Source organism: Etheostoma cragini, chromosome 7, assembly GCF_013103735.1.
Source record: "Etheostoma cragini isolate CJK2018 chromosome 7, CSU_Ecrag_1.0, whole genome shotgun sequence".
In the NCBI taxonomy this organism is placed as follows: Eukaryota; Metazoa; Chordata; class Actinopteri; order Perciformes; family Percidae; genus Etheostoma; species Etheostoma cragini.
In genome coordinates, this window is record NC_048413.1 from 20,146,037 (window position 1) to 20,158,693 (window position 12,657).

Consider the following 12,657-nt stretch of genomic DNA (forward strand, 5'->3'; position numbering starts at 1 on the left):
TAGCTACATCAGCGTAGCATGAAATGATTTTGAAGTGTAGAGGCAGTAGAATGGGTCAGGTTATCCTAAAAAAGAACTGTTACAAAAGGCCTCACTCCGAGGCAGAGTGAAAAGCTAGTCGACACAGGGAGATTAGTAAGACGTGATAATTGTTTATAGATTGGGAGAAAGGCGCACATTTTCAGACAGGCATTACAGGAAGGCTAAAAGTTGAGTAAAAAATGAAACAAGAGTGATAGAGTTCAAATCGTGCAAACTTTCTCACCTCACACACAATGTCAATATTTGATTGACAGTTTCAGAAAGTAACATAAAATGTTGGACGCTAGCTGGGGCAACAGTACAAAGATTAAATACAATACAATGAAATTAATCCATATAACTACTTGGATCAGGGTTGTACATTTTGTAAAATGATAAAGCATATACGCATTGCAGTAACAATATACTGTAACCTGTAGAGCGCTGAACATTATGTACTGTCCTGTAAAATGTATGTATGAATTATTTGTATTATTATCAAATATTAAAACACTGAAGTTATTGCTCTTATTCACTCTCTCTCTAACTGTGGCAGGCTCTCCAACCTCTGACTAATGAAACCAATACAGAGCAATATTGGAGGTGGTGTAGGTGGTGAACACATACAAACACATATACACACACACACACACACACACATACACACACACACACACACACACACACAGAGCATGTCAAAAGGGCTATTATATAAAAACACTTTTTTTCGGTAGTAAAACTAAGCTTGTGGGGCTTCCCGGGGGTTCAGGGGGCAAACCATGTTTTCATTGCAACAAGATATGAAAACTAGTTAATGAAATTTAATGAAGTGTCTGTTGTCTTTTCCTTTCCTATGTCTTTGTTTTGAAATGCATTCTTATCTTTCTTTACTGCAGACAATACATGCATGTAATCCAACACACACTAGACTCTTGCCTCATTTTACCTCCATGCTTCTAAAATCAAGTAAAAAACACATTATCAGAGATATTACAGTAACTGATTTGCAGAATGCTCACTCTATTCACTGTATACATGTAATAAATTCACAAAAGAATAATTATGCACATTTCTTAAGTATGTGCTTTATTTTTTGTACTTAACACTTTTTATCTTACCTTGAGTCTTGAGCTCTGCTAATCAATATATTTTTTATATTAACAATGGATGAAAGTTAACCACAAAGAATGATCACCAACGCTGTAGCTCTGTGGAGCTTTTGGCCTCTTTAGTTTCTCGTTTCAATTCTCCAAAACATTCACTGTTTGGTTCCGTCTCAGTGCTATTATCAACCATGTTTCCATCAGTAGCTGTTTTCAACGGGAAAAAAACTCTAACTAACCCACTGTACACTACCCACCCAGCAACAAACAGCAGCAAGTTGAACAAAGTGGAACATTTATCAAATCTTGTTCTATTGTGGAGACAAAACCAGAGCAAAAAACAGACTACATTGACCTACGTACATTGACCTACCATCAGGTGGCTTGCTCTGGAGTTCTTCTTCTCCCATGTGGCCCAAATATGTATTGTATGCATCTTTAACCAAACATTAACCTTATCATAATCAGACATGTCACACTTTTCAAACACCAAACAGAAGATAGAGAGAGAGAGTTTTTCTATCAAACAACTCTAGTAAACACTGCCGATAGGCTCTTTTCACAGCAGACATTTTGACTAGGAAAAGCACCGGTGTTACTAATAACAATAATAATAAAGTATCCATAATTATTAATATACACCATTTTACGATGCCTCAGTTATACGTGTCCCAGTAATTCATGACATTGTGACATTGATCCAGCACGCACAATACCGTGACCCTGAAAGTCATGCAGCTAATTGCAATTTAGCCATTGTTAATTTTTTTTTTTACATCTGGGCTTTTCTTAATGTGACATATCAACCGCTGTTAAAAAAGGGCCAATTTAACAAAGTCTGTCCAATACGTTGACACACAGACTCTTTGTTCCAACCTTCATCTACCCAGGGAACTCTAGTTAGGCACATGCTTTCTTTTCCAGCAAAGTCCTTTCCTCATCCAAACTGCTACACAGATTCACAACTGGGAGTTTGCCAGTTGCCCCAGTCTTTGTTTGTGGTTGCTTTGCTCAAGGGCACCTTGAGCTTATGCTGTTTGGGTTGCCAAGCTAAAATGAGCTTTTTTGCATTACTTGCCTCTTCCAACTGACCCTAAAGCCAGTTCCATGTGTGTAGTGTAAATGTGTGTGTCTGTGTGAGCTTAAACTGCTGGCAACACAAGCATGGATGCAGTGCTTAATCTCATAAATGTAAATGCCACAGATATGGGAATTATCCTGAAAATCAATAGTCTGGAGCCAACTGTCGTAGAGAAAAATTGGAAGAGAAAGAAGAAACTGTGAAAGTAAGTAAGAAATAAAATAAGAATAAAGAAAGACATGAAGCAGTGTAGTCCCAGCACTCTCTGGTATGCATAGATATTATTATTATATTATTCATTGAAAAGGCATGAATACACTCTCAAGTGCAATGCTTTGAGCCACTTGAGAGTACACACACACACACATAAACACACACACACGTATGAACACACATACACACTTACATGTATATACAAACAATAACACAAAAACAGGACCATGTTCAAATACAAATCACGTACACACAGAGAAATCTCTCCACAAGAAAACACAGTTCAAACATGCACATCCACAAACCTCAGGTGGAAACACATACATATACTTGAGGCACTTGAGCAGACACATAGACACAGAGGGAGAAGCAGAGTTGAAAGAAATATGCCATGGAAGAGACAACCCATGACAGTTACTGTATGTGAGAATTAGAGGTTGGGAAAGAGAAGATTCCGAGGACAGAAAGATGGATTACTGAATACAGCAGGAGGGAAACAAGGAAGAGTGAGAAAAGATGTAGAGAGGTATAGCAGGTGAGTGAAGAAATAATACACAAGGAGATGGAAAAAGGACAAAGGGAGAAAAAATAAATGAGAAACTAAAGGAATGAAAAAAGCAGAAGGGAAAACAAACAAATGGAAAGAAGGATGATAAAAAAAGAAGAGAGAGAAACTCAAGATCTAAAAATGAGAGAAAAATATTCATCCATCCATCCAGCCAATCAAGGAAGGGTAGAATAAAGGAGAGGAAGAAAGTGTTAGGAAGAGGAGGGAAGGGTAGTCAGAGATAACACACAGCACACAATGACAAGTGACAGCTTTGCTCCGAGCATGACTCTGGCTGACTGTTGTTTCATTATAATCTCATAACTGTCAAATCCTGGAGCAATGGCATGAGGGAGAAGAGAAGAGAAGAGAAGAGAAGAGAAGAGAAGAGAAGAGAAGAGAAGAGAAGAGAAGAGAAGAGAAAAAGTGAGACATTTGGAAATTAATCTACACGTGTGCTGGAACCGACCTGAATGCATTGGAAGAGGCAGAGGAAGACAAAAGCTAGCCCACACGTACAGTTTACTTTTATTCATGTGTCCACCTCCTCATATACTTGCTCAACCACTCATGTGTTTAATCCAATAATTTTTTTATCCACTTTAGTTCATTTTCTTTCAGTTTTAATCATTTATTTGCTAAATCACTCCCTCACTTCTTCTATCAATCGTTTGATCAAGTCGTGAACTCATACGGTATTTGACTCTAACGCAGGGGTTTTCAACATTTTTTAAGCCAAGGACCCGTTAACTGAAAGACAGTTGGACCAGGGACCCCCTGTTACTGCATACATATTTGATAAAATGAAGTTGGATATTAAACAAGGCCTACAATAAAGTGTAGGGTAGCCTAAAGCCTTTATACACTCAGTACTTTATTTTGCACAGAATTCTAAGCTTTTAAAATAGCCTAATCACTTTTGGCATGATTTTAGATAATCAGGATTTAATGTTAAACATACATGTGGGACAGTGAATCCCTCACCTATAGGCCAGAAAGCCTATCATCAGTGGGAATTTTAATTGCTAATAATATGTTGGATTCGTCGTAGGACTTTTTACTTTTTGAAAAACTTTAACAACTTTGTAATAAATAAATAATTTAAAGCCCCCCCTGCGCTGACTCTGAGGATTCCCTATGGGTTCCGGACCTCCTTTTGAAAATCCCTGCTCTAACGTTCAAACTCAATCATTTGCTAATTCATTCAGTCACTCCTTCACTCTGTCATTTGCTCTCTGACTCTTACAGTAAACTCACTTACCCACTTGTTCACTTACTCATTTTCTCTTTCCTTCGCAAACTCAACTCAGTTGCTCACACACTCATATACTTGATTACTCACTTCATATACTCATTCCTTCCTTGTGTACTTAATCATTCACTTTGTAGTGTTTAAACACTCACTCACTCATATTCTCAATCACTACTCTTTCGTTAACTCATTTACTTCCTTGATCTCTCTCACTAGAACGCAGTTTCCTCACTAAGTCAAACTTACCCACTTGCTCACTCACTCACTCATTTACTTCACTCACTAACTGACATCAAAATGACACCAAACTGAATATGTATAAGGCTGCATCGTCACCAGTGAGGCTTGTATAAAAGCAGTGTAAATAGGGTAGCAGGTCACACACGCTCCCGAGCAAGAATATACGTAAACACAGCGTTCACCAGAGCAACAATGCTGCTCTTGTTTTCTATTTCTCTTTTGGTTTCTAAGACTTTGATCAATGACAGACTGCAACAAAACATGAAACGATTTTAAGCCTTTATCTGGAAGCTGAAGCCTGGAACAAATAAACAACTAAATTTACTAAAAACATATTAAACACATAAAATCGACTGTACTTCAAAAAGTGAATGTTATATTTGTTATATAAAGAGATAATTATATTATTGTGGGGATGACAAAATCGCTTAAAATATAAATTCAATACAGAGCGAAGAAACACTTTTAAACATTTCTCAGTGCCCGACACAATCAACATAATGGATGGTCAACAGGCACGTCAGTTAAGTGGCTATTTTACAGGAAAATCATAGTTAATGGTCCATGGGTTTGCACCTAAGATGTCTATTTCATTAGGAAATAAATCCCATTAGGAAGTATTGATACTATTTCACTGAATACGTACAGTAACAGCAAGCGACAGCAACTGGCTGTGTCATTTGGAATTGTGTGCTTCCCTGCTAAATAGATTTTCTTTAATTTTACAAAATTACTATGGCAACTTTGGCTGCACTTAGCCCAGATCGGCTGTCAATCAAACAGCGTGGGTGGTACTGTGATACCGAACACTGCTTATAACTACACAGCTCTTTTTCTTCCAGCAAGATTGTCATTGCCAAGGCCAAAATAAAATGCAATAGCATATCTCATTAACTGGCAATATGCTGACGGATATGACAATTTTATATGAAAACCTATTACTACTTTAATAAGTATATTCAGTTATCTCAAATTAAAAAAGCCTTCAGGCTTTTGGAAAGCTCTGTAAATGACATGCATGCTCTCACCGGGTAGAGCATGCATGTCATTTACAGAGACTCAGTCTTCAGCACAGCGGCTGCGGGTTCAGTTGTCACCTGCAGCCCTTTGCTGCATGTCCTTCCCCCTCTCTCTCCCCTTTCATATCTAATCTGTCCTATCATCTAAAGGCCTAGAAGATGCCACAAAAAAATCTCACAGACAGACACGTTCTCCCTTCTATGATATCTACTGTCAAGATTTCTCACACAAAATCCACACTCAGCATCAAACACATTTGTTTCTCGTTATCCTTTTTTATACACTTTTTTAGCATCAAATTCCTAAATGTTTCCTTCTCCTTAAGGGACTCAGATCCAAGTAGCAATTGTCTGAGACACAGGTAACAAATCACCTTTTCTGTCTTTCTCTCCGTCCCATTCATTCAATCAGCTTCTTCTCACGACTCACAAACACAATCTGCAGAAAGTGTTTCAAGAATCCCAATTAATTCCTCATTGCTTCATGTACACAAGTCAACAGAAAGATACAAAAGAAAAAGGCAGAAGCAATGCCCAGGGCTCAACCAAATTTCATTCTGATTTATCACACCCCTGTCTCATTCAAACCTGTAGAGTCTGAGTCCTTATCTTCACAGGATTTGTTACAGTGAAAAAAGCTACAGGGGGATCTAAACTGACTACACACATACCCTCCCTCCCATCTTCCCCTCCACAGTCTCTTACCTGTGACAGTGATCAGCATGGGAGCCACCAGCGGCCTGTTGTTATCCAGTTTTCGGCTCAGTCGGATCTCTCCACTGGTGTGATTCAGGAGCAGCAGGTGAAGCTCGTTCCCTCTGTCAATGGTGTAGTACAGTCTATCTGACACATCAGGGTCGTGGGCGGGTACCCTCCCAATTACCCCACTGGGGAAACTGTTGGACCGATTGGACACAAAGTTATTGAATATGATTTGGAAGTCCTGCAGAGTGGGTCGGTTGTCGTTCTGGTCCACCAATCGGATACGGACAGTGGCCCGGCTGACTAGAGGTGCTGAAGTGGCCTGGACTACAATGACATACTCATTGCGGGCCTCATAGTCAAGATCAATAAGTGAAGTGAGCTCCCCTGAAAAGATGTCCATCTGAAAGATCTCAGGGATGTTGCCCTCCACGATTTGGTACATGATCTGAGCGTTGGCGCCTTCATCTGGGTCAGTGGCCGTGATCTGGGCTACCACAGAGCCCACTGCGCTGTTTTCCTTCACTAGAACCTCAAAGTCATCCGCAGGGAAGACAGGAGCATTGTCGTTCACATCCAGGACCGTCACCTGGATGTGGACGGGGGTTCGCTGAGGGGGCACGCCGCGATCTACGGCATAAGCCGTGAGCTCATAGAATGGCACACTCTCACGGTCCAACCGGCGAACGGTTCGGACAATGCCAGATGTAGGCTCAATGGTAAAGTCTCCATCCCCATCCTCACCATTTTGGAAGGTGTACTGAACACGACCATTTGCGTGTGCGTCACGATCAGTGGCTGAGATTTGGAGGACACTAGTAAAGGGGGGTGCGTCTTCGCTTACTGTTCCCTGATATCTGGGGCTGAGGAACTGAGGTGCGTTGTCGTTCACATCATTCACATTAACCTCAACATATGTAGTGTCTGATTTCTGTGGTATGCCATTGTCTTTAGCTGTTATAGCCAAAGTGTAGGTCATCTGGTCCTCATAGTCGAGCTCTGCCTGGAGTGTAATAGCCCCTGTGGCTGTGTCGATGCGGAATTGTGGGATATTGTCCTCGAGGAAGTATGTGATTCGAGCATTTTCACCAACATCATCATCTGTGGCACTGATCACAACTACAGTGCTTCCAGGTGGTCGGTCCTCATTCACACTGACAGAGTAGTGGGCACTCTGGAATACAGGCCGATGCGTGTTGGCATCTGTGATGTTGATGTGCACCTGACAGGTGTCGTGGAGTGTGCGGTCCGAGGCAGTGACTGTTAAAACGTAACGCCGCTCCTGTTTGTAGTCCAATGGGAGAGCTAAAGAGAGAAGTCCTGCCCCTCCTGCTGTGCTGATGGCGAAGCGGTTTCTGGTGTTTCCTCCTGTAATCTGATAGGTCACCGCACTGTTGACATCACGGTCTACAGCCGTGACAGTCACTACGCTGGTACCAACCACAGCATCCTCATTCAGGCGGGAATAGTACTCCTTTTGGAGGAACTCGGGGCGGTTGTCATTAACGTCCATTACTGTAATTGTAACACTTGCCGTGGCAGAAAGAGGCGGCATGCCATAATCCCTGGCTTCCACGCCAAAAAAATAGTGTTCCACAGATTCTCGGTCAAGAATGGAGCTCACAGTGACCCAGCCGGTTGCAGAATTGATGTTGAATGGTGTGTCAGAGCTGGTACCAGTTAACCTGTACTCCAGGCGGGCGTTATCACCAGAATCGGTATCAATGGCCTGAATGTGGAGGATGGAACTACCAACTGGGGCGCTCTCAAGCACAGACGCCTGGAAGGGTGTTGACACAAAGATTGGTGGGTTGTCATTGACATCCGTCACCTGTACACTCACAATACCGGTGTTGTTGGAGAGAGGTGGGCGGCCATTGTCCTGTGCACGAACACGGAGCGTATACTCTCGCTCTGCCTCATAGTCTAATGGTGCCACAACATGGATCTCCCCAGTGACACTGTCGATGGAAAACTGTCCACGGCTGTTACCACTGATGATATTATAGTGAACAGCAGCATTACTGTCCTTGTCCAGATCTGTGGCACTCACACGGAGAATCTCAGAGTGAGGCCGTACATCCTCCTTCACTGCTACCACATAGCGCTTTTCACTGAACTGTGGAACATTGTCATTTTCATCAAGGACAGTAATGAAAACTTTAACAGTAGCGGAGCGTGGCCCCGGTTCCTTCCCCTGGTCACTGGCCTCAACCTGTAAAGTGTAGTGCTCGTTAGTTTCCCGGTCCACCGATCCACGTGTTGTAATGAGGCCAGAGCGTGGATCAATCTCAAAAGCTGCTCTTGCTATTGCAGCCGTGTCACCGACAAATCGGTAACGGATATTCGCATTGGATGGGGAGTCTAAGTCTGTCGCTCTCAGCTGTAAGATGGGATACCCCTCCTCTACATTTTCCCTGATCGTCTCCCTGTACTCTGTGTGCTCAAATATAGGAGAGTGATCATTCCGGTCTGAAACAGTAATGGCCACCATGGTGGTGCCGGACAGGCGAGAGGAGCCGTGATCGGTCGCCGTGACCCGGAAGTAATGCAAATCCATGTGTTCTCTGTCTAGAACCTGAGTGGAGGTGATGAGACCTGTGTCTGGGTGGATGTGGAAGTAGTCAGATGATCGACTGTTCATCAGCGGAGCCATGGTGTAACTCACCCTGCCTGCATCTCCAGCATCTGGGTCTGAAGCGGACATGATAATGACTGAGGTGCCAGGTGGCTGGTTCTCAGCTACTTGTACTTGAAAGTTGTACTGGGAGAAATGGGGATGTCTGTTGGCTGCACGTCGAGAGCGAGGCCATGGCATCAAAATCTTCCTCCCACTTTCTCCCTGTGAGGTTTCATCATCTGCTACTATTATCAGTTGTTCCAGGCTCCTCTCTCCCCTTGTACTGTGCCTCTTCTCCTCCCCTTCCACCTCCCTCTCACCCCCCTCTGCAACCTCATTGCTTTTATCTGCCTGGCTCTCTTTCTTCCCTATTTCACTATCTGGCTGTGTGATGGTGGTGGTGCTACTGCCCCTATCCTGACCCTTCCCTCCCTCAGCCTCTCTCTCCTCTGCCTGGCTTGCCTTTGTTATTCTCTTTTCCCTCTCCTCCTCCTCTTTCTCCTCTCCCTCTGGTTCTCTCCCTCTCGTCATGCGCGCCTCTCTCTCGCCATCCCCCACCTGTAATTCTCCTCCCCCAACAACGGCAGCAACAGCAGCGGACCCCTCCAAGCCCTCTCCCTCCCTTTCTGCATCCCTCTCCCTTTCTCCCTCGGCCCCCATCTGCCGCCTATCTGACTGTCTGACACCTTCGGGCTCTAATGGCACTTGCTTACTGGGTTTTAATTGCATATGTTGGTCCCCCTGCTCGGTGGCTGAACAGTCGGTGTAAATGCTGTCAGCGCACCCTGCCTTGACCATCTCCCGCAGTGTGGTGTCCCACAGGTCTGGTTGCTGTGTCTGACCATGCCACGGAGATTTTTCTATTTTAGATTCATGACTATATCCATTTGTGTCCTTGCTCTCCTTCTCTTCGTTGTTGTTGTTGTTGCTGTTGCTGTTGAATTTGATCCACGTGAACACGCGCTGAGAATCTGAGGGAGCTGTCCGTCGTGCTGAAACAATGTCCACAGAGGTTAAGTGAAGCGAGCGTACAGAGTCATCCTGCCATGTGGTCAGGTTCATTTCTGAGAGAAACGAGAGCTGTTCTGCTGTGGTGTCAACAGGCTGAGTGACAGGACGTGCTTTGATTGTTGTTGCAGAGCGAGACGTGACTGACACAAAACCGGGAAATTTAACAAGAAACTTTGCAGGCGAGGAAAAGCCTGAGTCACCGGCAGACTCTGTCTCTGATTTTGCGTTTACTTTTTCAGCAAATAGTTGGAGCGTTTTGAATAGTTTTTCACTTTCAGCATAATCGCCTGTTTGTGTTTGAGGGGGCGTATTTAGAACCAAGCCAATATATTTTGATGTAATTTCGGGAATCACGCTTTTGCTGAATGGAAAACGTTGGCTGAGCGTCTCTGTGATGCTGCTGGAGGAAAATTGGATGAGGATATTCCTCTGAACTATGACTCCCTCCGGGACCATAAACCCAGCTAAATATCCATCCCCCATTTCTATTCTGTTCAAACAATCAAAGCAACCACCGGGAACCTCCTTGCTCTCTCCCCGGATTTGGGTGATCTGCCCCCTGGTTGCTGGTGCTGATTTCCCCTGCGGAAGCTCATTATCAGCCCTACGTAGGAGCCTCAGAATCGGAAAAGCCAAATCATTGTCCAGATAATAAGATACATTAATGTGTTTGTTGCCTTGTTTCACCTCTCCTTCTCGTCCATCTTTTCCCTCTTTCCTCTCATCCCACACTCTCCTCTTATCCAGAATTCTGGCGTGGTAATACCTTACTTTCACCTCAAGGGCAGGAGATCCACAACACTCTAGGTGCGCCCAGGTACCGGGGTTAATCACGGCCGGGGCGCTACATCTGCACGCTTCCTTCTCCTCTTCCTCATCTCCCCCACTCCTCGCCCCCCTCTCTTTGCACCCTGTCAAACAGCTATCATCACCCCCCTCTATGTTGCGGCAGGGATCGATATTATTGTGCCTTCCAAAATGAGAACAATTACCAACCCTCCTGTCCACGTTGGCAGAGCTCCTATCAGCACCCCAAGCCTGGTTTTTGTTGCTGTTCCTGTAAACTGGATGTGGCTGAATCGTTACTGTGTAGCCGGTCTGGGAGGAATAACAAGCAGAAAAATGACAAATGTCCAATTTCGATCCCTGATTACAGTCCGAATTGTTGGTGTAACGGGGGTTAGATTTAAAGGTGTAGTTTGAAGCCTCGTTGTGTGGTGAATTGTATCCAGAAACAGGATGAATGCAACAAGAGCAACCGGTTGGCAAGGGGCCAAGTGAGGGGTTGTTGGCCGGGGAGAGGGCTTGTTTGTCGGGGCTTGAACAGAAGAGATACCTGGGTGTCAGGGAGCACCATGTAGAAAAAAGCCTCCTCTCCTCACAAGCCCTCTCCCGCACCTCTTCCCCCCTTATCTCTCCACTTCCGGGTGCCCTGCACAGACCAGAGGCGTGCACAAAGGCTTTAGCGGCGCCACGTTTGGCGAGGTGTGGCCTCGATGCCGGCCACCGTTGCTCGCACCCTCTAGTCCTTTGTACTGCCAGTTTCTTGCCGTTTTGAATCGGCGAGGAGGTGAAAGCAGGTGCAGCGGGAGGAGAAACAACGCCCTTCCTCGTTATCCACCCTCTCTCCACTCCTTCTCCTGCGCCGACGCCATCAGACCTCGACCTGCTCCTACTACCTGGGTGGAGAGGAGGTGGAGGTGATAATGGTGCCGGAGGGCCGTTTCCACACCTCCAAAACGTCCCAACTCCTTTCAGTCCCTCCTTCCGTGTCCCCCTCGCCTCATCCTGGTGACATGTTCCCAGCGTCCCCTCTGCGCGCTGCACTCCAGAGCATCCCTCAGTCTGTATCCGCTCTACGGTCCACCTGCTAGGGCGTAGGTTCCAGCTGCCCCTCGGCAACTCCCCTGCTTCCTCGCGCTGCTGCTGTTGCTGCTGGCTCACTTTACCGGCGTCTCGGTAACAGAGGCCCGGGGTCCAGCGGTTGGAAGCCCCTCCTGTGATCACCGTGCCCGGGGCGAGAGCAAACAAAGGGCCGAGGAGAAGCAGGTGGAGTGCCAGAGACGAGAGTAGGAGCGGGGTGAAGCCCGGTAGCGGTACAGCCATTTAGTCTCTTCCTTTCTCTGTATCTCCCTCCTTTCTCCCTCTTCCACCTGTGCCTATCCTATCTATTTCTCTCTCGAGTGCGTCTTCCCTTCTCCCCGTTACTTCTCTCTCTCTCTCTCCCTCGTTCCGGCTAGGTGACCAGTTCCAGGACCGCCGGCACCGCCCGACACCTTCCCCCAGGCTCCCCCGTCTCTCCGTCGGCCTGGAGAGTTGGCATCTACCCGCTGTGGTCCGTGGAGCTGGAGGTCTGAGCGTTAGGAGCGGCACGGCAGCAGCATCTCTCCTCCCGTTCATTCACATCCAACATGGCTTACACACTCACACTGACTGACTGGCTGGCTCACACACTACCCTCTGGAGTGTGTGTGTGAGTGTGTAAACGTTTGTGTGTGTGTGCACGCACTCTCCTAGCAGTGGCGGCACAGCCCGGTCTATCCGTCCGTCCCCAATCACACAATCACACTCTCCTCCTCTCCTCCTTTTCTACCCCTCCCCCCTATTGCTTGCATCTCAACACACCGTCTCTCTCTCTCTCTCTCTCTCTCTCTCTCTCTCTCATAATGGTTGGCTGTTACACAGCACCCTCGGCGGCAGCCATATCCTCATCTGGAATAGGACGGGGGAACAGCCTATATCATCCCCAATCACACCGCCATCACCGTAGTAATTATCATCTTCTCAAAGAGCCCCGCAGGTTTATCACCCTTCATCGGGGTTGAACAGAAAACCCAGAAAAGCTGCT

At 45.6% G+C, this 12,657-nt stretch overlaps 1 protein-coding gene across 3 annotated transcripts in view; it reads right to left on the bottom strand.

The window, feature by feature from the left end:
* celsr3 (cadherin, EGF LAG seven-pass G-type receptor 3) overlaps window positions 1-12,366 on the bottom strand; it is a 91,323-nt gene extending 78,957 nt beyond the window's left edge. For all 3 annotated transcript variants that reach the window (XM_034876914.1, XM_034876916.1, XM_034876913.1), the window contains exon 1: window positions 6,182-12,366. In XM_034876914.1, coding sequence (XP_034732805.1) covers window positions 6,182-11,915 — 5,734 coding nt within the window. In that variant the 5' untranslated portion in view covers window positions 11,916-12,366. The remainder of the gene's footprint in view (window positions 1-6,181) is intronic.
* Between the last annotated feature and the right edge of the window lie 291 nt (window positions 12,367-12,657).